The sequence below is a fragment of the Geotrypetes seraphini genome, chromosome 11, assembly GCF_902459505.1.
Source record: "Geotrypetes seraphini chromosome 11, aGeoSer1.1, whole genome shotgun sequence".
NCBI lineage: Eukaryota > Metazoa > Chordata > Amphibia > Gymnophiona > Dermophiidae > Geotrypetes > Geotrypetes seraphini.
This window is the reverse complement of record NC_047094.1, coordinates 121,052,739-121,080,444: the sequence shown is the minus strand read 5'-3', so window position 1 is coordinate 121,080,444 and position 27,706 is coordinate 121,052,739. Positions and strand designations below refer to the sequence as shown.

Here is a 27,706-nt window from a genome sequence, read left to right as displayed (position 1 = left end):
TTTACGTTAATTTGTTTTGTTATGTTTATGTTTTAATTTTTGCTTAGTTTTTTGAATTCCAGCAAAAATTATTGTTAGGTTTTGGGAATTCGGTATTTAATTAGAGTATTCTCCTAAACAGTTTTTTTTATTAGCAATAATAATATTCATCAAAATGCATTTACAAAATATAGCAAATATATCAGTAGTGGACCTCTCAGATCAGTGGCGTAGTAAGGAGAGTGCGGGTGGAGGGGAAGCGGTCTGCCCACAGGCGCAGTCTTCCGAAGGGCACAGTACCCAGCCTCCTCTCCGCACCTCCCGCTCCTCTCCATGCCGTGCGCGCACACTCCTTGCCTTACCCCTTCGCGGTTTTGTAAAAGGAGGGGTTATTGTATTTAGCTTAGAAATAGCAAAATCTAAACCTGAAACAGTAATAGAAATACAGTCCACCTCCGAAATTCATGGGGGTTCCTTTCCAGGAGCACCCATGAATTTTGAAAAACCGCAAATATTGTTTGCAGTTTAGGAGTGCTTTCTGCGGCAGGCAGATTTCACTTGGGGGAGACCCCGATTGCCAGTGGGGGGCCGCAATCTCTGAGCCGGCAGTTTTGGCGGGAACTTCGCTGCTTCTGCTACCATGGCGGTGGGTGATCAACTGCCGTGTCCTTCCCTGGAGTCCCTCAGTAGCTCTGCTGGTGACGATCAGAGGCAGAAGAGTACGGTCTGTGAATTTTCCCCTGACTTTATTTTGGCAGAGCCGGTAACATACTTTCAAAATGAAAGTCGCTTTGTCATGGGGCAGTCATTCGCAGTATTTTCTGACCGCCTCTTCCCAGGAGAGATGGTCAGAAAATACCGCAAATGACTGAGTCCGTGAATCGTGAACTACGAATTTGCAGGGGTATACAGGATACACATTTAACAGCTCTGCAGAACAATTATAATAGAAATATGATAAACGTCAGTAAAATGACAAACAATTAGAACTATGAATCAAATAGAATGCTCTTTATGTCCTCAACAATATAATGCATTCAAGGTAGGCATAACTATGAGGAGAAAAGACCTCAGTGTCACGTTGGATTTAGTAAAAATACCTAATCCTCCGGACAAACCAACTCCAAAAAAATATTGTGAAGATGCAGACACATCCTCGATCTGGAAAAACTCCACACTCTTTAAATTCTATACTTGAGTAAAAATATTGATCAAATAAGTAGCATAATAACTTTCAAATGTTACAACAGCTCAATAGCTACATAATATCAGTCCTCACAAAACTCAAAGCAAAGAAAGAAAAAACAAAAACTTATCTGCAGCAGAAATTTCTTCCACACAGAGTGTGAGCAGGGTGCAAAAAAGAGGTATTTAGAAAGGGTCTGAGTACATCCAAACTAGAATGGTGCTCTTCAATGGACCCTCTTCAGCAAACTCCCCGACGGGGCCCCCCTTCCGCTACAATAAGCTTCGTCAGGGGAAATATGCTGCAAAAACAAAAAACATTATACAAAAAGCATGAGATAAACTTCAACATAGCACATCAATGATCTGCTACAATTCTGTAGTACCTTCAACCGCTTCAAATTTCTTGCCACCCAAATGGCTGAGGAGTCATGTACGTTTTTTGACGTACATGAAAACCTATTTCCGGGACACTGAGGAGCGTCCCGGAAATAGGTTTTCATGTACGTCAAAAAACGTAATGTTGTCAGAAAAAACAGCACTAAAAAATCAAAAATATAAAGAGCAAACACTGAAAAACAAAAAAGGCGGAGAAATGTCTAAGTCCGTTTGGGCCTAAGTCGCAAGTCGCCCAAAGTCGGACACGGGAAAAGGTCCATTTTCGAAAAATATGTCCAGCATATTTTTTTTTTCTAAAATCGTCTAACTGTACATCCAGCTGTCTGATCGCCCAGACCGCTAAGTCACCCATCTTTATACCCCATTTTCAACCAAAAATTTGTCCAACTCAAAAACACTTAGAAAAAAGACCTATGAGCATCGGAGCAGTTACTGCCACCGCTGGAAGTATAAACCGCGCTATGGTTTTGTAAAAGGCGGGGTTAATGATTATCATTTAAATATGAGGAGGTTTCCAATATGGCAGACATACGTAGGGTTATCAGACGTCTGGATTTCGCCGGACATGTTCTCTTTTTGAGGACCTGTTCGGGGGTCCGGACGGATTTTCATAACCCGGCACTTTGGGTTTTGAAAAGCTGTGTTGGGCAGGGAACAAGTCTGCACATGCGTGGCTGTCACGCGATGATGTCATCACGTAGCGTCCGCGCATGAGCGGACTTCCTCCCTGCCCGACAAAAGCAGGCGGTGGGGGTGTGGCTAGGGTGGGCTTGGGGGCGGGGCTAGGGCATGGATGGGCAGAACTAGGTGGTCCGGATTTTCCGAAAGGAAAATCTGGCAACCCTAGACACACATATCTACACCCGCTACTTTTCTCTCGGATCAGTAGCATGGAATCTTGCTATCCTTCGGGATGCTACCAGGTACTTGTGTCTTGGACTGGCCACTGTTGGAAGCAGGATACGAGGCTAGATGGGATTCCTATGTTCTTTTATTAACGGTCTCTTTTACAAAGCCGCGTTAGCAGCTGCCGCACAGCAATAGCCCCGAAGCCCTTTAAACCTCTATGGCCTTCGGGGCCGTTAGCACAGTGCGGCGCAGTGCTTTCCCTGCAGCTCAGCTCAGGCCCCCGGCTCCCTCACGGACCTCACAGATCTGAACTGCACGTCATATCCTTAAAAATCCGAGGTCCGCACCACTTTTAGTCTCTGGCTCCGACAGAGCTCTATGACAATTTAACTCTGATGGATCCTAGCATAGGGAGGGAAAAGCATTAGGATCTGTCAGAGTTAAATTGTCATAGAGCTCTGTCAGAGCCAGAGACTAAAAGTGGCACGGACCTCAAAAATGGCGCGGACCTCGGATTTTTAAGGACGTGACGTGCAGTTCAGATCCGTGAGGTCCGCGAGGGAGCCGGGGGCCTGAGCTGAGCTGCAGGGAAAGCGAAGGCGGACTTGTCAATGCACGGACCTCGGACTTTTAAGGACGTGCGGTTTTAGATCCGCGAGGTCCGTAAGGTCCGTGTTTTACCCCTTCCCCATATCCATTAATCAAACCATTCATTTTACTCATACACAGCAAGCAGAGAGCAATCGGCAACCACAAGGGCATACAGGTACTGTGAAAAAAATGAGATGATTTAGTTAATCCCCATCTGACTTTTATTCAGAAACAAAAGGTTTAAGGTTTATTAGACCTGATTGTGAATGCTGATTCTTTATTAGATTCACCAATCATCTTCGGAAGTCTAGCTACAATATAAGATTACAAATTAGAAAAGCACTTAGAATACATATGAAATCTTTTCTACACATTGGTTTCCGGCTAGTAATAGGACGGTGCACGGAGGAAGATGTTAAGTTCAGCAGGAGGGCAGACAGGGATTAAACAAATGGTAAATAGACTGTCTCCCAGCCCCCGATGCACGATCTTAGATATAGCGGCACTAGAAAAGATTCAAAGAAGAGCGACCAAGATGGCAAAGGGGATGGAACGCCTCTTGTATGAGGAAAGACTAAAAAGGTTAGGGCTCTTCAGCTTGGAAAAGAGATGGCTGAGGGGAGATATGATTGAAGTCTACAAAATCCTGAGTGGAGTAGAACGGGTACAAGTGGATCAATTTTTCGCTCCGTCAAAAATTGCAAAGACTAGGGGACACTCAATGAAGTTACAGGGAAATATTTTTACAACCAATAGGAGGAAATACTTTTTCACTCAGAGAATAGTTAAGCTCTGGAACGCGTTGCCAGAGGATGTGGTAAGAGCGGATAGCGTAGCTGGTTTTAAGAAAGGTTTGGACAAATTCCTGGAGGAAAAGTCCATAGTCTGTTATTAAGACATGGGGGAAGCCTCTGCTTGCCCTGGATCGGTAGCATGGAATGTTGCTACTCTTTGGGTTTTGGCCAAACCTGGGTTGGCCACCGAGAGAACAGGCTACTGGGCTTGATGGGCCATTGGCCTGACCCAGTATTCATATGCTCTTATGTTGTTCTTTTTTTTCTGTTTTTTTGTCTTGATGGAGTTACATACAGGGCTGGCCCAACCATTAGGTAGAAGTAAGCAATCACCTAAGGTAGCAACTTTAGGAGCTTTCTAGGAGCAGCAACAATCAAAGTAAACCAATGTTTTTTGACATTCACATAAGCAAAACAAAGTGGGAAGGTGGAGATGTTCCAGAAGGAGTCTTTATTGACAGTAAGATAAAAACAAGCAGCAACTCATTGCTGCATGCGTTTCGATATACAAGGTGCCTTCCTCGGGAGTCTTGAAATTTGTTGTGTTTTAAAGGTACCTTTTGGAGGGGGAAAAAAAGCCGTTGCTTCTCTTATAAAGAAGATTGAGACTGGCTTTCTTTTGATTTCCTATCAAGGGTCAAACTCTGTGACGCCATCCGTAACAGAAAATGTCATTGCAGTGTTTTTTTGAGAGCCAGTCTAAATCTTGGCTCGCTGCTGCCGAGGGCTATGCCCCCCCCCCCTCTGTTGGCTGGGCTGAGAACTTTTCAGCGACCCCTCGTAGAATATCATGTCCAGAATTTCCAGTTGCACTTTATGAATTTTGTCCCAGGTCCCTAAGATGCCCCAGTTTAATGTATGTATTTATGTTGTGCTTTCTCCTTGGTCTCTCGAGGTAAGTTACATTGATACAGAAGAAATGATAAACAGTAGTAGTAATACAGCACATATTTCCCTGTCCCCGGAGAGCTAAGAATCTAAAAGCTAGAATTACCACATTAACATTCATTATTGGGAAACAAGTGCTTTTTATAGAATAACACTTAGCGTCGATCCTCTGAGTGCCAGACTTGTGCCTGCTGAAATATCGAATAAATCCTGGCACTCAAGTTGGGCACGCAACTGTATGGAACACTCCTGTCCCGGCAAACAAAACAACAATTGGCGCTCAGTCTCTTTTATCACGATGGGCTTGACATGATGGGCTTGACACCAGGGCCTGCCTCAGGGGTCTCGCGGCAATCGGATCTCACAAAATCCGCAGACGCGCATTCAAGGACTTAGCTGACAAAAGATGACTTGAGCCCCAACGCTGTCACGTCTTCTCCAATCTCCCCAACAAGTGACCTTGTTTCACCAATGTTTGGCTCATCAGGGGAAGAAACAATACAGCCTTGAAAAGTGCAGCCACGCTGAAACCAGCTTCTGGAGAAGACGTGACAGTGTTGGAGCTCAAATCATCTTTTGTCAGCTAAGTCCTTGAATGTGCCTCCGGGTGACTTTGCCCTTTTCTAAACCTGAGTTGTCCTGGGAGGGAGTTTTTTTGCCAGTGAAAGTATCAAAAGCAGTTTTGATTTATACCTTTTGGTCTATACTGCTACATTAGTCTGAGGCATTTCTCTCTTTTTTTGGATGCATGCTGGGTTTGAAGAGGGGGGTACCTCGGTGCCACGATCACACAACATTTTGAACCATTATACAAAAATTCTAAATCACATAAAGGTGACAGTGTCGTGGCTGGCATAAGAAAATGGATGAGCATGCTCAGGACTTAGTTTCAGGCAATGCACACTGAGGGAGAACTTAATAGGGAATGGGAGGAGAGGGTAAGACTGGAGGGAGAGAAGAAAGAATGAAATCTGAGTGGATAGCAAAGCAGAAAAGGAAGAAACAGAGGGAAGAGCTAAAAGGACAAGATCGGTGTAATATAGACAGACGTAGGTGAGGTGGGAAAGAATACACAGAAGAGAGGAGAAAAGGCAAATAACAGATATTGTAAAGAGAGTTAGGAGAAAAGAGAAAGAAGAAAGAGAGACGAGGACCATTAATGTTGGAAAAATAAAATGCCTAGTCAATGGTAGAAATACATCCACTGTGAGGAACAGCTGACTCAATTGGTGGTAATGGATCCAACACGGTCCACGTTTCGGCGTATACGAGGCTTCCTCAGGGGTCTAGGTCAGTGTATACATGATTGATTTACTGGGTAGGATGTAAATGCAAACCAAACACTCCTTGTTCGATAGAGAAGCCAAAGTCGAAAAAGAGTAGATGTGTTTGCCTTGATTCTACTTTTTAATAAACAACATTTCAAGACCATTACATTCCACAGTTTCTGCGGTTACCAAAGTTAGGCACCAGGATGATCCATGTTAAGCACATATTCTGTAAAGGGTGCTCTGCATGGAGTGTTCTTTATGGAAGATTTGCTTAATGCATTTCACATCCAACTTTGGGTGCAAGCCTTCACATCTGCCAAAGGCTGGTATAAATCTCGCTGACCAGCCGATGGTAGATTGGCACTCAACTGTAGGTATTTTATAACATCAGAAACCTAAATAAGGGGAGAGTGTGGTGTGGTGGTTAAAGCTCCAGCCTCAGCACCCTGGGGTTGTGGGTTCAAACCCACGCTGCTCCTTGTGACCCTTAATCCCCCCCTTGCCCCAGGTACATTAGGTAGATTGTGAATCCTCCAGGACAGGCAGGGAAAAATGCTTCAACACCTGAATAAATTCATGTAAACTGTTCTGAGCTCCCTTGGGAGAACAGCTTAGAAAATTGAATAAATACCGGTAAATAGTGTGAAGAGTTTCAGCCTCTGTTAACCAGAGCTGGAATTGTGACATCAGTCTTCACGAGGGAGAATACAACCAACATTCCGGAACCCGAGGAAATTGTAATAGGAGACCAAAATGATAAGCTGGTCAATTTAGAGGTAAGCCAAGAGGATGTACTCAAGCAGATAGACAGACTAAAAAGCGACAAATCGCCAGGTCCGGATGGCATTCACCCAAGGGTAGAAACATAGAAACATAGAAAGATGACGGCAGATAAGGGCCATATAGCCCATCAAGTCTGCCCACACTATTTACCCACCCCCTTAAGTCTTCTGACCCCTTAAGTATAATTGTAATTATACTGTCACTCTACTGACCCGCTCATTCAAGTCCTAGTGACCCTATCCCTTGGCATGACCCCGTAGGGATCCCACATGGGTATCCCACTTGTTCTTGAAGTCTGGGATGCTGCGTGCCTCGACCACCTGCACTGGAAGCTTGTTCCAATGCTCGATCACTCTCTCCGTGAAGAAGTACTTCCTTGCATCTCCACGAAACTTCCCTCCCCTGAGTTTGAGTGGATGTCCTCTTGTGGTCGAGGGTCCCCTGAGAAGGAAGATATCCTCTTCCATCTCGACCCGTCCCGTGATGTACTTAAATGTCTCAATCATGTCTCCCCTCTCTCTGCGCTCTTCAAGAGTGTAGAGCTGCAATTTGCTCAGTCTTTCCTCGTACGGGAGACCCTTTAGCCCCGAGACCATCCTGGTGGCCATCCGCTGAACCGATTCAATTCTGAGCACATCCTTATGGTAATGTGGCCTCCAGAATTGCACACAGTACTCCAGATGAGGTCTCACCATGGCTCTGTACAATGGCATCATGACTTCAGGTTTCCTGTTGACGAAGCTTCTCTTGATACAACCTATCATCTGCCGTGCTTTAGATGAAGCCTTCTCCACTTGAGTGGCTGCCTTCATGTCAGCACTGATGATTACTCCTAAGTCTCGTTCTGCCGTAGTCCTGGTTAAAGTTTCTCCATTCAGGGTGTAAGTTCTGCAAGGATTTCCGTTACCGAGATGCATGACCTTACATTTCTTGGCGTTAAAGCCCAGCTGCCACATCAAGGACCAACTTTCTAAAGTACGCAGGTCTTGCTCCATAGCATCTTGTAGATTATGGCCGTTTACTATATTGCATAGTTTGGCGTCATCAGCGAATAAGGTTACTTTGCCTTGAAGCCCTTGAGTCAGATCCCCAATGAATATGTTGAAGAGGAGTGGGCCCAGGACCGAACCCTGTGGCACTCCGCTAGTCACCTCCGACATTTTAGAGCGGGTACCGTTAACTACCACCCTCTGAAGTCTGCCATGAAGCCAATCTTTAACCCATGCAGTTAGAGTCTCTCCTAATCCCATCGATTTCATCTTGTTCAGCAGCCTGCGGTGTGGGACGCTGTCGAACGCTTTGCTGAAGTCCAGGTACACGACGTCCAAGGACTCTCCTGAGTCCAGTCTTCTTGTTACCCAGTCAAAGAAGTTGATTAGATTTGACTGGCATGACCTACCCTTGGTGAATCCATGTTGGCTGGGATCCTGGAGATTTCCCTCGTTCAGGATCGTATCTAATTTATACTTAATTAGTGTTTCCATGAGTTTACACACTATTGAGGTGAGGCTTACCGGTCTATAGTTTGCAGCCTCAGCCTTGCAACCCTTTTTATGTAGAGGAATGACGTTGGCTGTTTTCCAATCTAACGGAACTTTCCCCGTACTTAGTGAGAGATTGAAGAGCACTGCTAACGGTTCCGCCAGAACGTCTCTCAATTCTCTGAGCACTCTTGGGTGTAAATTGTCCGGTCCCATGGCCTTGTTTACCTTTAGCCTTGCCAGTTCGTTGTAAACGTCCCCAGGTGTGAACTCAAAATTCTGAAACGGGTCATCCACGTCTTGTTTTATCATCAACTGTGGTCCGTGTCCCGGTGCTTCGCAGGTGAAGACTGAGCAGAAATATTCATTTAGTAGTTCTGCTTTTTCTGAGTCCGCCACCGTGTAGTTCCCGTCCGGTTGTCTAAGGCGTACTATACCGTCTGTATTCCTTTTCCTATCACTGATATACCTAAAGAAGGATTTGTCCCCTTTTTTAATGTTCTTTGCCAGAGTTTCTTCCACTCGAAGTTTGGCCTCCCTAACTGCTGTTTTGACCGTTGCAGATCTGGTCTTATATTCTACTTTAGTTTCTCTTCTCTGCGTACGTTTGTAGGAAAGAAATGCTTTTTTCTTTTCCTTAATGAGGTGCGAGATCTCTTCAGTGAACCATTGGGGTTTGTTGTTTCTTTGTCGTTTATCTACTGATTTTATGTAGCGATTAGTTGCTTCGTGTATGGATGATTTTAGGTACGACCACATAGTTTCCACATTGCTGGTCCCTGCATGGTCCTGCAGCGTCTGATGAACGAAATCCCCCATGCGTGCGAAGTCGGTGCCCCGGAATTGGAGCACCTTTGTTTTTGTAATTGATTTAGGGGATCCTTTCCCAAGGTTGAACCATACCATGTTACGAAATAGCGGAGCCACTTCGACAAATATGCAACCTATCCCTAAAAACCGGAGAGATCCCGGAGGACTGGAAAATAGCAAATGTCATGCCCATCTTCAAGAAGGGCTCAAGGGGCGACCCAGGAAACTACAGGCCGGTGAGCCTGACCTCAGTCCCGGGAAAGATGATGGAGGCACTGATTAAGGACAGCATCTGTGAACACATCGAAAACAATGGGCAGCTAAAACTGAGTCAGCATGGCTTCTGCAAGGGTAGGTCATGCCTCACAAACTTATTGCACTTCTTTGAGGGGGTGAACAGCCAGGTGGATAAAGGGGAATCTATAGATATCATTTACCTCGACTTCCAAAAAGCCTTCGACAAGGTACCACACGAGAGACTGCTCAAAAAGATATGGAACCACGGGGTGCCAAGGGGAGGTCCACCGATGGATCAAGAACTGGCTGGCAAACAGGAAACAGAGGGTTGGCGTAAAGGGCCATTACTCGGACTGGAAAGGGGTCACGAGCGGAGTTCCACAGGGGTCGGTGCTGGGACCGCTCCTGTTCAATATCTACATAAACGACCTAGAAGCGGGAACCAAGTGTGAGGTCATAAAATTTGCAGATGACACCAAACTATACAGCAGGGCTCAAACGAGGGAAGACTGCGAAGATCTCCAAAAGGATCTAACGCAGCTGGAAAAGTGGGCCGAAAAATGGCAAATGAGCTTCAACGTAGGGAAATGCAAGGTCATGCACGTGGGGAAAAAGAACCCGATGTTCACTTACAAAATGGGGGGAACACCACTAGGGGTCAGTAACCTGGAAAGAGACCTGGGAGTGATGGTAGACGCAACACTGAAGGCATCGGCGCAGTGCGCCACAGCCTCAAGGAAAGCAAACAGAATGTTGGGTATCATTAAGAAGGGTATCACGACCAGGACGAGGGAAGTCATCATGCCGCTGTATCGTGCAATGGTGCGGCCGCATCTGGAGTACTGTGTCCAGTACTGGTCGCCGTACCTCAAGAAGGACATGGCGGTACTTGAGGGAGTACAGAGAAGAGCGACCAAACTGATAAAGGGAATGGAAAATCTCCCATATACCGACAGATTAAAGCAGCTAGGACTTTTCTCCCTGGAAAAGCGGAGACTTAGAGGAGACATGATAGAAACCTTCAAGATCCTGAAGGGCATAGAAAAAGTAGACAGGGACAGATTTTTCAAATTATGGGGCAACACAAGTACAAGGGGGAACTCGGAGAAATTGAAAGGGGACAGGTTTAGAACAAACGCTAGGAAGTTCTTCTTCACTCAGAGGGTGGTGGATACATGGAACGCGCTTCCAGAGGCTGTGGTAGACAGGAACACATTAAATGGTTTCAAAGAAGGTTTGGATAGATTCCTAGAAGAAAAAGGGATTGAGGGGTATAGATAGATATAGTCCACTGCTCAGGCAATGGGCTTGATGGGCCGCCGCGGGAGCGGACCGCTGGGCAGGATGGACCTATGGTCTGACTCAGCGGAGGCAACTTCTTATGTTCTTATGTTCTTACATCATAATGCCTCATTCCACCAATGCCTATGAGCCAACCTCATCAGTGATGTCACAATGGATCGATTGTCCTATACTTGGCTCACTTTTACTACATTTTGATTTCTAGACTAGTGCAGTGGTTAAAGCTACAGCCTTAGCACTCTGGGGTTGTGGGTTCAAACCCACGCTGCTCCTTGTGACCCTGGGCAAGTCACTTAATCCCCCCACCCAATTGCCACAGTACCCTTAGCTTTCAGGGTCACACTGAGCATACACTTCACACATTATATGTGTATCAATATAATAATATAAATGAGTTTTTCCAACTTGTCTTGACTATTCTAACAGGGAAAATATGTATTTGGAAAGGCACTATGAAAGTCAGGCATGCATATTATAGAATAGAGGAGATCCATACATATCTCTTAATTAATGCCACTAAAATGCTTAACTACGATGATTGATAGTTAGGGCCTAATTGACTAATTAGTTTAGGCATGGATATGGGTTCGGCACCCAAATTTTGGTGACCTATACAGAATCCAGGAGCTAATGACCAGATTTAGAGCCCTTGGCCCGTTGCCATAGCAAACCTGCTGCATTGTTCCTGGCTTCAACATCATTGCTGAAGAGTATGACAGTATAAAAGCATAACCCAGAAGGAAATAAAATGCTTACAGATCATGCAAAATACCTCAATTACAATTATATTTAATGCAAAGAAGTACAATCACGTTACGCTACTTGGGGGTAATGGTGGACATGACAATGAAGCCGACGGCACAGTGCGCAGCGGCCGCTAAGAAGGCAAACAGAATGCTAGGCATAATCAAGAAGGGTATTACAACCAGAATGAAAGAAGTTATCCTGCCATTGTATCAGGCGATGGTGCGTCCGCATCTGGAGTACCGCGTCCGATATTGGTCGCCGTACCTTAAGAAGGACATGGCGTTACTCGAGAGGGTTCAGAGGAGAGCGACGCGTCTGATAAAGGGGATGGAAAACCTTTCATACGCTGAGAGATTGGAGAAACTGGGTCTCTTTTCCCTGGAGAAGAGGAGACTTAGAGGGGATAGGTTCAAATCAAATGCAAGGAAGTTTTTCTTCACCCAAAGGGTCGTGGACAAATGGAATGCGCTCCCGGAGGAAGTGATCCGGCAGAGTACAGTACAGGGATTCAAACAGGGATTGGACAGATTCCTGAGGGAAAAGGGGATCGTGGGGTACTGAGGGAGGTGCTGGGGTGTTGCATAAGTATAGACAGCTCACCAGGTCGTGCAGGTGCAAGGCCGGAGGGTTAGGACATTGATGGGAAGATAGGACTTTGATGAGAAACCTAGGGGGCAAGGGGGCCCCTTCTGGTGATTAAGGCAGGTCATGACCTGTTGAGCTGCCGCGGGGGCGGACTGCTGGGCGGGATGGACCTCTGGTCTGACCCGGCAGAGGCACTGCTTATGTTCTTATGTTTATGTTCTTATATGATAGAGACTTATAAGATCATGAAGGGCATAGAGAGAGTAGAGAGGGACAGAAAGAGAGAGAGAAAAGGAGACAGAGAAAAATATATAGAGAGAGCTAGAAAGAAAGAGAGAGAAATGGAGAGAGACAGAAATAGAGAGAGAGAAAGAGAGAGAGATATAAAGAGAGAGAGAGAAAGGGAGAGATAGAGATAGAGAAAGATTGGAGAAACTGGGACTCTTTCCCCTGGAGAAGCAGAGACTTAGATGGGACATGATAGAGACTTACAAGATCATGAAGGGCATAGAGAGAGTAGAGAGTAGAGAGGGACAGATTCTTCAAACTTTCGAATAATAAAAGAACAAGAGGGCATTCGGAAAAGTTGAAAGGGGACAGATTCAAAACGAATGCTAGGAAGTTCTTCTTTACCCAACGTGTGGTGGACACCTGGAATGCGCTTCCAGAGGACATAATAGGGCAGAGTACAGTACAGGGGTTTAAGAAAGGATTGGACAATTTCCTGCTGGAAAAGGGGATAGAGGGGTATAGACAGAGGATTACTGCACAGGTCCTGGACCTGTTGGGCCGCCGTGTGAGCGGACTGCTGGGCACGATAGACCTCAGGTCTGACCCAGCAGAGGCATTGGTTATGTTCTTATGTTCTTATGTTAATTAAGGCCCACTGGCCTATAAGATCCTTTTACTAACATTTAAAACCCGTGTTCCTAATCTTCCAGATTTCATTAACAGACTTCTTATTCCATACATCCCTCAAAGGTCCCTCCGCTCCACATCTCAAAACTTACTCGCCATCCCATCTTTAAGACATATCAGTACAATGCGCTCAAAACATATTTTATTGGTTAGCACACCGTCCCTCTGGAATGCTACACCGAGTTACTTATGAGAAGACACCTCTTTAACTGACTTCAAGCCCAAATTAAAAACCTACTTGATTAAGGACACTTTTAATGTATAACCATCCTGTTACGGGCACGATCTTTCTGATTTTTATTTACTTACCTGACATTAGATCCCTTTCCCTGTGTTTTCTTTCCATGTTTGTGCTTTTACTCTAAATAATGTAGTTCTACCATTTCCCTCGTGTTCCTGCTTGTCTGTTCGCCTTGTTAGTCCTTTGTACGACAACTAAAACGTAGGAGTCCTTTTACTAAGGCACGCTAATCAGTTTAGCGTTTGCTAATTAATATAACGCACACTAAAGATTAGCGCACACTAAATCAGCTAGCGTGCCTTAGTAAAAGAGAGGAGTTAACGGTTTGCATTTATAATTGTATTTTTTTTTTTAACCGCCTTGAAGTTTTATTTAGCAGTATAACAAATTTTACGAAACTTAGAAACTTGGGCCCTCTATTACGAAGGTGCGCTAACCGATTTAGCACGCGCTAAACGCTAATGCATGCATGTTAGTCTATGGACGCGTTAGCGTTTAGCGTGTGCTAATTCGATTAGCGCGCCTTAGTAAAAGAGGGAGTTGGTCTATGAAAAGAATGGAAAACTCCCAGGAATGGTACTAGAATCCATGCACTGGTTCCAATTAAACTTAAAACAAAAAAAAGAGGATCAAAAGAGGAGACTACTGCCATATCCTCTCCCCCTCCCCCCCCCTTAATAAATAAATAAATAAGAAGATTGTGACATTTAGACTGTTTGAAAAAAATCAGTAGATTTGTGATCACACCCTTCAGGAACAATTTTTCAGTCTTACTAGCAGAACAGGCTCCCAGAGATAATTAGTGCCACTGGGGTATAAATAGACCGTGAACCAGATGGAAAGGCTGTGATGATTTATACCTAGTTCAGCTATCACATGTTCAGTTTGTGCTCTGCAACAAGAGCACTTTATGCAAAAAAAAAAAAAAAAAAAAAAAAGGAGCTGAAATAGAGCTTAGCTACCGTATTTTGTGGAATTGCTGAATTAGCCAGAGTTCTGATGCTAGCCCACTGTTAAAGAAAAGGGAAGGGGTAAAACGCGAACCTCATGGACCTGACGGACCTCGCAGATCTAAAACCGCACATCATTTAAAAATCTGAGGTCCGCGACAGACCTGGATGGCAATTGAGCGCTGACGGATCCGTCTCAGCATAGGGAGGGAAAAGTATTAGGATCCGTCAGCGCTAAAATGTCATCGAGGTCTGTCAGAGCCGCGGACCTCCGATTTTTAAATTTACTGGGGCTGCAGGAAACCGGCTTAAAGGATTCGTTTTAGAGCCGCTCCAGCACTAGCACTAGTCTCTGGCTCTGACAGACCTCGGTGACATTTTAGCGCTGACGGATCCTAATACTTTTCCCTCCCTATGCTGAGACGGATCCGTCAGCGCTAAATTGTCATCGAGGTCTGTCAGAGCCAGAAACTAACTACAAGTGGCACGGACCTCAGATTTTTAAGGACGGGCGCGAGGTCCGTCAGGTCCGCGTTTTACCCCTTCCCTTATGAAAGTAACATGAGTCTTTTAAACGGAAAGCAGTCGACTTGGTTTAAAGAAACACAGTCAGAGCAATGACTAAGGAATATGCTCCAGTAACGGTGGCTGGCAACTTTGAAACCCTGCAATGATATTCTTCTAAAATGGGCAGACTAGATGGGCCGTTTGGCCTTTTATCTGCCATCACATTTCTATGTTTCTGGAATATTTCTTTGATAAGGGGAGAAGTTATCAACATGGGCTACCAGTAAAAAGGATCATTTTACCATCATTCATGGTGTTTTAACACAGGACCCATTGTATGCAATGAGACCTAGAAATTAATAATTGGGATTACAAGTAATATAACCTGTCTGAATGGTAGCCCACGCTGGTAGCTTCCCCTCTAATTAAAGAAGAAATAAATGTTTTTAGAAATTGAAATCACTGCTGTTCGTAATAAAAGTGAGCCAAGTATAGGGCAATCAAGCCATTGTGACATCACTGATGGGGTTGGCTCTTATTGGTGAAAAGAGGCATTATGACATCACAATCTCAGCTTTGGTTACCAGAGACTGAAACTCTTGACACTATGGGAGGAAGCTATCAATGTGGGCTACTGTTAAGATAGGTTATTTTTTCCTATTTAAGATGGATTATTTTTTCCTTTTTAAGATGGATTATTTTTTCCTATTTAAGATGGGTTATTTTTTCCTATTTAAGATGGGTTATTTTTTCCTATTTAAGATGGATTATTTTTTCCTATTTAAGATGGATTATTTTTTCCTATTTAAGATGGGTTATTTTTTCCTATTTAAGATGGATTATTTTTTCCTATTTAAGATGGGTTATTTTTTCTTATTTTAGCACAAGCCCATTATATGCAGTGAGACCTATTTACTAGCCACTAATATCTTGAGTCCATCTTAACAGTAGCATACATTGATAACTGTGCCCCTAAAAGGGCAATTTTTAAATTTCCCAGAGGGAGTGCTTCTGTATGAGACGCGGGACGCGCGATGCGGCTTCATGTACACTGCGGCTATGAGGAGGAGAGAGCCAGCCACAAGATATCACCGGGGGCAGCGGACCGCAGGCCTCATAAAATGGGCAGGTGGGCCTTGAGTTTGACACCTGTGTCTTAGATCATAACTTTCCAAATGTGGGTCAGACTTCCAAATGGGGGTCACAAAGCCTACCTTTGGGATCATGACCTAGGTGCATCATTATTCTGTACCTCCAGAGGGGTCACACAATTTTATTTGGCCATAATCATGGGACCATAGCCACAAAAAGATTGGGAAACACTGTTTCAGACTGAACAAGAGAGACATTGTAGAAAATGATTAATAGTTTTTAATCTCATCTATTTTTTTATCACAGGTTTTATACCTCGCAAGATATATAGAGCCAGGATTTAATCTGTCAGCAAAGACTGTTCTTCTAGGGGCAAGATTGCGTTGGGTTTTAGAATTGATTGCTAGTACTGGAATGATTTGCCTTTCTAGTTGTACAGGATATGATTAATTTATGCAAATAATCCAGAATGAACATTCAGACCCTTTCAACCAAGATGAGCAATTATGCAGGAAAGGAATATTTAATTCTTTCTGAAACCCTTTTGTTAAAGAGTAGATGTGTTTAGATTTTTGAATTGTGCATTTTCGTCAGTATTCAGTCAAAAAAAGTTTGGGTTACCTGGGGAGGGGTGTCAGTCAGAGATTTATGTAGTTTTGGGTAATACACAGAATACAGAGATCTTAGGGTGATCCACTATTAAGAAATCAAATTCTTTGTGATGTAGTCTCCCTCTAAGGCCATTCTCAAAGTAGAATCTATTTCTTCTCTTGAATGCTTCAGTCGGATCTTTATTTAATTTCTCATAAAAAGTCCTGTCCATTATTTATCTCTCTGTTTCTTTCATGCACTCATTAGTATTCATAATCACGATACCACCCCCCTGGACAGCTGGTTTTATGATAATACTATTGTCATTCTTAAGGGACTCAATTGCTATATTTTCTTCCTTCGTAAGGTTGCAAAACACTTTCTTATCACTATTTTCCATTTCTTGAATTTCCTTCATAACCATGCTTTCGTAAGCTACTATTAGGGGATGGGGGTTACCCGGGGGGGGGGGGTCTGTTTACTGTCACATTTAATGATGAAGAGGTCAGTGTAACTTGTAGTATGTCTTGAGAAATGATCTATAATCTTCAATTTCCTAGTAAACCGAAACAACTAGTGTCAAGATGGAAGATAGACCTTTATTTATTACTGATCATTCACTGATGGTGTAGCCCTGGGTTAATATTACGCACTAGAAGATAAGGAGTAGTGCATATGTTTCCCCCCATGACAGCAAGTGAATGGTGTAAAGGGTGCAGTTTAAAATTATCAGTGCTGTACAGCTACAATTATTTTATGTGATATATTGCAATTAACAAAGCGGTTTAAAATAATAAAAACCAAGGGTGAAAGTTAAAAATAAATCAATAATCTAATCTAATCTAGGCTTGGTTTTATATACCAAGACATCAATCCAAGAAAGCTCGACTCGGTTTACAATAGTTAACTTAACAAATAAAGACCATGAGGAATGAGACCAACGGCCTCTTTTACAAAGTCACGCTAGCGGATGCCGCACGGAAACAGCCCTGAAGCCATCTAATTCTCTATGGGCTTCGAGGCCGTTAGCGCAGAGGAGCCGCTAGCGTTGCTTTGTAAAAGAGGCTGCAAGTTTCGGAAGATTAATTTTCAAAGTGTTTAGCAAATAAAATAGTTTTTAAAGATTTACGAAAAAGTTGAAGGGAACCAGAACTCCTTAAAAGGAGTGGGAGATCATTCCAAAGTTGAGAAAGCTTAAAAGTCAAAAATTGAATGAAAATCTTGACTCCTTTTACCTCTTTCTTGGAAGGAAGAGATAATTTAAATTGTTGATTACCTCTTGCACAGGAAAATCTGTAAACATTTCAAGATAAAGGAAGGAGAGGGGTAAATATACCATATAGGATTTTAAAAACCAAGGGTGAAAGTTTAAAAAAATCAGTAATGACAGACAGGGTAAATAGACCATGACAAGGAAACTAACTGAACACAAATAGACTCACAAAGGAAGGGAAGGCTTACAATGTGTTAAAACGGTGTCAGGTCAAAAGCGCACCGGGACAAAGGCGCGAGCAGACAACTGAGCGCAGTGCGGAGATGCGCGCCGAAGAAAAAGACTGTTTTTAGGGGCTACGACGGGGAGTGTGGGGGGGAACCCCCCCACTTTACTTAATACAGATCGCGCCGCATTGTGGGGGCGTTGGGGGGTTTGGGGGGTTGTAACCCCCACATTTTACTGAAAACTTAACTTTTTCCCTGTTTTTAGGGAAAAAGTTACGTTTTCACTAAAATGTGGGGGGTTACAACCCCCCACAACGCCGCCGTGATATGTATTAAGTAAAGTGGGGGGGCTCCCCAACAAAACCCCCCATCGCAGCCCCTAAAAAGTCTTTTTCTTTGGCGCACGCCTCCGTCTTGCGCTCAATTGTCGGCGCACGCCTTTGTCTTCCGCGTTACTGTATATGAACCGTTAAAACAGTGTCTCTCAAGCTATGTGCCCCGAAGAGATTCCAGAATTTGACTTTATTTTAAAAAATTCCCTTCATAAGTATACATAAGAATAGATGGCACATATGTTGTGTACGCAAGAGTCTGTCAATGTTTTGAGCATCTGCGTGCGTAAGGATACAACCGCCCAAACAAGCATCATTTTTTTAATGCGATTGGTCCTTGAAAACTAACGACAAGTCATTTTTTATTTTCAAGTTTTTATGCTTTAACTTGAGCAACAAATCAATCAAGGCTTTGTTACCATTTGGATCTTATCTTTGTGAACTTGGATTTTCAGCTCTGACAGAAATTAATTCGGAAAAAGAACGATTGCAGATGGTGGATGATGAAATGCGTGTTTGCTATCGAGCCATGTTTTGGGTTAATTTGCACTCAAAAACAAGCCCATCCATCGCATTCATTAGCAATTCTGTTCTCTCTACTTTAGTCTCACATAGCTTAAAGATCTTTAAATAAATAACGCTCCGATTTAATTTTTTGTTGGTGTTTTCTATTTTATCATTTCAATTATAATGCGCCGTGAAAAACATTGGCTCCATTTGCACCTTTTATAAAGGTGCGCTAGCGGTTTTAGCACGCGCTTAGTGCACGCTAAAATGCCACACGCGCTAGCTGCTACCGCCTCCTTTTAAGCAGGTGGTAATTTTTCACCTAGCGTGCGCTAATCTTGTGCGTACGCTAAAAACGCTAGCACACCTTAGTAAAAGGAGCCCTTAGTGTGCCGTGAAAATCATTTGCTCCATTTAGTGGGCTTGATGGACCATTGGTCTGACCCAGTAGGGCTTTTCTTATGTTCTAAGTGTGCCGGAGCTAAAAAAAAGTTTGAGTGACGCTGTGTTAACGGGAAGAATGAAGAGAGAAACAACAAAAGGTTACATAAAAAGTATACATGTTAACCAAAGTACAAGGAAGTCGTATCGAATACCTTTTTGAAGTAATAGGGTTTTAGTTGTGACTTAAAGTTCTTGAGAGATTTTTCTGACCTTTATTATAGTGGTACAAAGTTCCACAGTGTAGGGGCCATGACTGAAAAACTAGAATCCTGGTCAATACTCAGAAACATCTGCCTAAAAGTTTAAAGGATACTGAAAACCCTGACTCAGGATTTGTCTTAGACAGAAACCTTAGCTGTGTCAAAAAAACTTCCTTCCTTCAAAAATCTTCAGCTAATAGACAGATGGACACCCGTTCCTCCACCAAACATTGTAGGACAGAGTGCCTCCTTCCCTCTTCCTTTCCCCATGTGGTCCAGCATCTCTCCCTCTTCCTTCCCCCTCCCCCTGCCCAACATAATTTCTTCTTGCCCCCCCCCTTTTACTCAAACCTTACTTCATCTTGCTTCCTGTTGCCAAAAATGTCAGCACCCCTAATCCCCCCCAAAAAAGGAAAAGAAAAGAATTGGCATGAATCCTAGTTCTCAAACACCATGCAAGGGTGTGCTGGTCCTGCTCCCTTTGACACCCTAAACAAACCGTATTTTGCAATCCGGGACATATCTTCTAATATGCCCCTCTTAAAATTCCTAAACTGTATATTGTAATTTTTCGATGTATTTTTTGTAATTCGCGACCTTTTCCTAACAGGTCCTCTTGAAAATGTCTTAGCGTACTGTACACTTTATACTTTCACATTCTTAAAGTTGATGTACTCTGTATTTCCTCTAAATATCTGCATATTGTAAATCGCTGAATGTCCAGCTCTCTTGAATGTAAACCGCCTAGAAGTCGCAAGATTGTGGCAGTATAGAAAAATAAAGTTATTATTATTATTATTATTAAAAGATGGCACAGATAGCAAGTGCTGATGAGAAGAGCGAAGATCCCTCTTGGGCGAATAGGGAATTGGAGAACTAGACAAAAATAAGGGGAGCCCAGAGGACTGGATCTGAAAGGTGAGTGCATTATACTTGAATGGTATTCTGTAAGGAATCGGAAGCATATGTTCGGATTTGAACAAAGGAGTAATATGATCATATTTTGAGCGGCATTAAAGGTGATGTAGGGTTTTGCACAAGCTGAAGGTTTGAGACAGTCCTCCCTCTATCTTCAGAGAGACTAGATCACTTGGAGAAAATCCTCCTGGGAAGGGTTGAGGAAGAAGTAGGTGAGGATGGTTTAGGCTGACCTCTCCTCTCCTTCTCCCCTCAAATAGGGAGGCTCCAGATTTTGTGGTGCCCTGTAGTCACTGAAGAACGTGTATGAATGGATACTGGATGTTTATCCAATAGACCAGTCACATTTGAGGTACTGGATATACCACTTTCTCTTTCCCCATATATCCAAGACATCATCCAAGTTCGATTAAGTAACACCTTCCCACCGACTTCTGCATTGGCTGCCGATGGAGGCACGTGTGAACTGTGAAGTTTAAGTTTGGTTGTTTTTGCTTTAAGGTACTATTCGGTTTAGCCCCTAAATACATAACTGACCTTTTCTCTTTCTCAACCAACAGACATAAGAGAAGCTCACACTTGAATTTTGTTTCCCCTCTGGTTAGAGGATGTAAATTTAAAAGACATCATCAACATCTTTTCTCACATCAAGCAGCATTATGGGGTAAAGATCTAGAACAATTGCTTACGCCTACTACTTATGGGGAATTTAGGAAATGCCTAAAAACATATCTGTTCTTGAAGTATTTAGGCAACTAACCTGTACAATCTTATTCCACAATAACTGATCCCTAGAGCTTTTAACTTTGTTAATTCCACTCAATTTGTGTTTTTTTTTTTTATTTATTTGTGAATTTTTCAAATATAACAATCAAGTATATACTTGTACAGAAAGCAAAATTCAAGAAATAAGAAAAGAAAATAGTTCAAACTTAATATATAGTATATAAAAGGAAAAAAAAAAGTTTTTATTTTAAATCTCACTCAAGTCCTCATCATTTGAAATCCAAGATTAAGTAAAAACGGAGTTTAAGCAATCATCAATGATAAGAAAAAACAGTTATAGGTAAATCTGTGCGAGGAAGTCATTTATCATTTTGTCCATCTTGCGCTTTCTCCAGCAATTCTACTCAATTTGTAGCATCTTTTAATCATTGTAAACCACATAGAACTTCACATAGTCCTGCAGTATATAAACTGTTATTATTATTATTATCTCTTAAGAGAAAGAGAAATTTGTACCTTCAATCACACTGGTCTTGAAATCACCAGCTTCTCAGCTCCATTGACTCCACCAGTGCTCCAAAGGGGCTAAAAAAGGATTTGGCTTGTGGCCACATGCCACAACACTGGCACACCCTTGTACTTCATCAGAGGCTGTGTTGCTAAGGCAAAGAACTTGCTGGACACCTCTTATTCCTCTCGGTGTGGTCTTCCACCTCCTTTCGAAACCCAAAGCATTACATTTCTGGTGGCACTCTACCAAAGAATAATTCCCACTCTGCTGACTTCCGCTCATACTGATGTTAGCTTAACAATTCCATCTCGTCTTGAACTCCTACCAGTTAATGCTACTATACAAAAAAAAAATCTGCCAAGTAAAAATTCTAAAGCACTCAGTGAATTTGGAACACGCTAGGCATGTGGTCAGCATGATTCATTTCCACTATGCAACAGTGTCTTGGCTTGCATTTTCTTTTATTACAATTGGCAGCTGACGTGTCTGCATGCAGAAATAAACTGTTCCATCTCCAACACAATTACCACATCTGAAGAATTTCATTCTAATGCTCAGCTTTGGATTAGATAACACCATAGTTTAATCTACCGGCCAGGTTGAGGAGAAAAGCTAATGGGTCGATATTCAGTTGAGTTTCTTTTTTTACATGCCGACTGCCACCTGCTAATTTAGATCCAGATATTCCATGCTAGGCAAATCTGGGCATCAGCAGCAAATATCCCAACCTCTGTAATGCCCAGAGGTTATTCAGGTATAGCTGACGTTCAGTGCCATACCCGCCGAGCTAACCAAGCAGTTAGGGCTGTCTTTTCTATGACTCTATGGGCTCCTTTTACAAAGCCAGGCTAGGGCCTTAACGCGTGGAATAGCGCACGGTAAATTGCCGCACACGCTAGCCGCTGCCGCCTCCTTTTGAGCAGGCGGTAGATTTCCGGCTAGCACGCGCTAATCCGGTGCGTGCGATAAAACCGCTAGCGCGGCTTTGTAAAAGGACCCCTAACTGCAGAGTGCCATGGTGGTCGGAGTCTTCAGTAGCACTATATAGTGCCCACTTGCACCACACTGAATAGTGACCCTCCCCCTCCCCCCCTCCCTAAATTAATAATGTGTCCTTTAAGGTGATTTATTTGGATTTACCCACTTGTAGTTCTCCCCTCCTTCCTTTTTGTCTTGTTTTGGTCTGGTATGATTTAAGTGTTTTTACCCTGGTTTTTAATTGTAAATCGCTTAGAAATGTTTGTAAGCGTTTTATCAAATTTTAAATAAAACTTGAAAATTTCATAATCTAATTTTTGTACCTGATGGTTAAGCGACTTGCCCAAGATCACAAACATCAGTGGGATTTGAACCAGTCACAGGGAGATGTCCAGCCTGGCAATCTAATTTAAAATTTATTTAAAAACATGTATATCTGCATATCCCGAAATCTATGCGGTTTACAAGAAAACATACATAACAAAGCTAAAAGAGAAGAAATTAAAACAGAATATACAATGCTTCACACTCCCAAAACAAAAGGGAAAAAAAACACATTTTCACCCATTACCCAAAGAAGAAAAGGTCCTTTGATACAAATTTGTCTTCCCTCCTTCAGCTCCCACCACGAAGCTCCAGAGCTGCAAACCACGACAGCAAAAAAAAAACAACCAGGGGGAACAGACATCTCTCTTGCCTTTACTTTATTATTCTCACACATTCCAAGGCAAAAACCTTCTTTCTTTTCTCTGACACTGACCCATGGCCATTAAATTGGAAAATGGAAAATTGATCATTGTCCAGCCATTGCAAAAAAAGTGGCCTTATCGTGTAGAAAAGACCTAAATAAGGAGACAGTGGCGGAGGAGTGTGTGGCGCATTGGTTGGATCTACAGCCTCAGCACCCTGGGGTTGTGGGTTCAAAACCCGTGCTGCTCCTTGTGACCCTGGGCAAGTCACTTAATCCTCCATAGCCCCAGGTACGTTAGATAGATTGTGAGCCCACCAGGACAGAGAGGGAAAATGCTTGAGTACCTGATTGTAAAAAGCCGCTTAGATAACCTTGATAGGCGGTATATAAAATCTTAATAAACTTGAAACTTGACACTAAAGGCTACTTTTTGCTGCCGCTTAGTAAACATAACATAACAACCAGATTTCTAGACCGCATAACCATAAGTTCAATGCGGTTAACAAAAGATTATGTTAGTGAAATACATATTGAATTATGAAGAATGCCAAGAGATCTAGTTAGTCAGAAATTTAGAGAATAGAAATAATTTTCAGCACTTTTCTAAGATGTTTATTAGGTTTTTTTCTCATCATTTTCTTCACTTTAGCCGAGTTTCCCTTTGAAAGTTTAGTTCTAATGCAGTCATTTTCCATAATGTCCTTCTCCACTTATTAAGTCAAAAATTTAGCCATCTTTCAATCAGTATTGTCAAGGGACCCCAGTTCCCTTCCCTCTTGCACCAAATCTTGCATTCCATTAAGGATTAGATCTAAAATAGCTCCTGTCTTGACAGTGCTTAGATCTGTACATGAAGAACGACACGGTACTACTTGAAAGGATCCAGAGAAGAGCAACTAAAATGGTTAAGGGGCTGGAGGAATTGCCGTACAGTGAGAGATTGGAGAAACTGGGCCTCTTCTCCCTTGAAAAGAGGACATGATCGAAACATTCAAGATACGGAAGGGAATAGACTTAGTAGAGAAAGACAGACTGTTCACCCTCTCCAAGGTAGGAAGAACGAGAGGACACTCTCTAAAGTTGAAAGGGGATAGATTCCGTACAAATGTAAGGTAATTGTTCTTCACCCAGAGTGGTAGAAAATTGGAATGCTCTTCCGGAGTCTGTTATAGGGGAAAACACCCTCCAGGGTTTCAAGACAAAGTTGGACAACTTCATGCTAAACTGGTGAGACTGGACTCATTTGAAGCATTGGTCTTGACCTTGGGGCCGCCGCGTGAGCTGACTGCTGGGCAGGATGAACCATTGGTCTGACCCAGCAGCGACAATTCTTATGTTCTTAACTGCTCCAGGGTGCAATTGTTTATTTCATCTAGAAACTGTACTTTTCAATCATGGCTCGATGTGACATTCACCTAGTTGGTATAGATGAAGACAGACTAGGGTCCTGCTTTAGAGTTCTCGCAGTGACACTATGATATCATTGAGCAGTGTGGAACATTCGGCGCAGCTCCCTGCGCTAATAATCTCTATCGCGGTTTAGTAAAAAGAGGGGGGGGGGCCTAGTGAGGTTGTTGTATGAAACTCTGACCTTTTAGATCCTGGTGACCTTGCTGGACAGTCAGTATCTGATCATCATCAACCTGCTGGCACTGAAAGAATTCATTTCTAGGACATGTCGCCTGCCAACCCATCCATAGCATGGCGAATGAGCATTTCCTTACATCTTTCCTGTGTTAAGTTGCACTGAATAGCCGGTAAAGTGGAGAGTGAGGCTTCAGGGCTGTCGTAAGCAGGCATATCTCCGTTACGAGGGGTTCATTTCTTCCTTGGTGCGAAATGCTGCTGCTCAGACCACAATGACGCAGCAAGTGTGATTTTTTTTTTTTTTTCACGGCCTTTAAATCTGCCCCTCTGTATTGAAGTTGTTTACTTCTTTTAAGGATTTATTTCACTCAGACGTGGCGGTGTACTTATATTCCAGCAGAATTAGCATCTGACATGTTTTCACTTAGCAATAAAGGAAAATAGTCTTTGAAGCCTTGGCCCATTTACTGCCAACTGGAGCATAATGTTTATTCCCCCTGCAAGATCTATTAAATTAACAGCTGGCGATATAATGGGGAAAAATAGGGAAAAGCGATTAGAAATCCTGCTGAACTCGTTTCAGTTCTTAGGGCATCGATTTAATTTATTCTACATGGTTAATAGCATGACAGAATTAAAAATAGGAATATAGTAACATAGTAGATGACGGCAGATAAAGACCCGAATGGTCCATCCAGTCTGCCCAACCTGATTCAATTTAAATTTTTTTTGTTTTTCTTCTTCTTAGCTATTTCTGGGCAAGAATCCAAAGCTTTACCCTGTACTGTGCTTGGGTTCCAACTGCCGAAATCTCTGTTAAGACTTACTCCAGCCCATCTACACCCTCCCAGCCATTGAAGCCTTCCCCAGCCCATCCTCCACCAAATGGCCATATACAGACACAAACCGTGCAAGTCTGCCCAGTAACTGGCCTAGTTCAATATTTAATATTATTTTCTGATTCTAGATCCTCTGTGTTCATCCCACGCTTCTTTGAACTCAGTCACAGTTTTACTCTCCACCACCTCTCTCGGGAGCGCATTCCAGGCATCCACTACCCTCTCCGTAAAGTAGAATTGCCTTTGAATCTACCACCCCTCAACCTCAAATTATGTCCTCTGGTTTTACCATTTTCCTTTCTCTGAAATTATAGTTAAGGATAAAAAGATAGTTGGAGGAAGAACTGATGACTGATCATACGTCAGAAAAACCCCCCATTATTTTTAAAATTTCATTCATTCCTCTAGTAATATTGCTTTATTATTTTTTTTAACTCAGACCTTACATAGTTACACAGCAACGTGATGGCAGATAAAGGCCAAATGCCCAACCAATATGCCCATCTGCAGCATCCACTATCTCCTCCTCTCCCTAAGAGATCCCATGTGCCTGTCTCACACTTTCTTGAATTCAGACATAGTCTTTGTCTCCACCACCTCTGCCAGGAGACAATTCCATGCATCTGCCACCCTTTCTGTAAAAAAAAAAAAGTATTTCCTTAGATTAAGCCTGAGCCTATCACCTCTTAACTTCATCCCATGCCCTCTCACTCTGGAGTTACCTTTCAATTGAGACTTCCTCATGGGTATTTATGCCAAATAGGTATTTTAATATTTCTATGATATCTCCGCTCCCCTGCCTTTCCTCCAAAGTATATATATTGAGATCTTTGAGTCTGTAGTGTAGCCAGTAGTTTAGTGAACCACAAAGATGGGGACTTGGGCCCATACTCCACTCTAACCACTACACTTAGGGTGGGATTTGTGAGCCTTCCAAACCTTATCTTAATCTCATTGTGTCCACATATAAGAGACGGGTGCTGAAAAATTCCCAGCTCAACCAAGAAAAGAATGATGTGGAGCCATGAAACCTACAAGTTATTCCACACTTTTCTTGACAATTTTCGTTTCAATGATATGAAATGAAATGAAAAGTGTCAAGAAAAGTGTGGCATAACTTGTAAATTTCATAGCTCCACATCATTCTCTTCTTGGTTGGGCTGAGAACTTTTCAACAGCCCCTTGTATTGTGACGTCATAATGCCTCATTCCACCAATGCCTAAGAGCCATCCTCATCGGTGATGTCACAATGGCTTGGTTTCCCTATATTTGTGCTCATTTACAAGATACATTTGCTTCATTGAAACGAAAAGTATCAAGAAAAATGTGGAACAACTTGTAAGTTTCATGGCTCCACATCATTTTCTTCTTGGTTGGGTTGAGAACTTTTCAGCGGCCCCTTGTAGGTGTCACCTGTAGGCATAACATAGGCAGGCTGCACCACCTCATTCACTCCAGCCCCCAGGCCTATAACAGAAGTCACAGAGATATAACATTGGGAATAACAGGCCACAACTTTATATTACTTTGGGAATAACAGGCCACAACTTTATTAGCATTATGTAGGAAATAACTCCCTAGGAAGCACCTGAGCCAAAATCCCTCTTTAGGCCCACTCCCCTCCCTGCCTTCCAGTGGGGGAGCATGCACATTTTTGCTTCTGTGACCTGCCCTCCTCATTTTCCGGCGAGGCCACTGCCTGACTCTGTCAGTTCACCTGCCCTGCAAGCCAGCGAGGCGGACATGCCTTGATGGTTGGCGTAGTATGCTCTCTCCGCAAGAATCCATTCTCAAATTGGCCGGAATTTTCAGGGCTCGGGTGCATCCGCTGTTGTGACGGGAGCCCAAAGGAGAAGGCTTCTGCTGCTCCCGGCGCTCGGTATTTGAATCCCCCGCTGAGGGAGAAGCTCCGCCCCCATTCCCCGACTCACCCTATGAGGGCCCGGCCCTCGCCTCTGACGTCGGGGGTGATGTCTGAGGGGCCTGCGGGAAGTTGGGAAATGGGGCAGAGCGAAGGGCCAAGCTCCCTCCGGGCAGCCGCCATGTTATCAGCAGCATGCTCGGAAGGCCGTCGCTGCTGGCATTAGGGGCTATTGATTGGGTACAGTAGGTTTTGGGTGGGTTATGGATTGCTTCCCATACAATATAGGGGGTTATGGTGAGATGTGTATCTGGAACCTTTTATGTGAGGTTCCCTGCATCGCCCCCTAGGGTGCGCCACTGCTCTGCTGGGAGGTCTGTGTGGCCAGTCTGCCTGGCTGCTGAACAAGTAGGAACTTGAACCATTCTCCCTACTCCTCCTTTTCAATTCTCTTTCCAAGCTAAAGTTGAA

At 43.2% G+C, this 27,706-nt stretch overlaps 1 protein-coding gene across 1 annotated transcript in view; it reads right to left on the bottom strand.

Moving 5' to 3' along the window:
- LOC117368875 overlaps positions 1–27,418 on the bottom strand; it is a 51,728-nt gene extending 24,310 nt beyond the window's left edge. The window contains exon 1 of the mRNA XM_033962620.1: positions 27,306–27,418. Within this exon, the coding sequence (XP_033818511.1) occupies positions 27,306–27,418 (113 nt within the window). The remainder of the gene's footprint in view (positions 1–27,305) is intronic.
- Between the last annotated feature and the right edge of the window lie 288 nt (positions 27,419–27,706).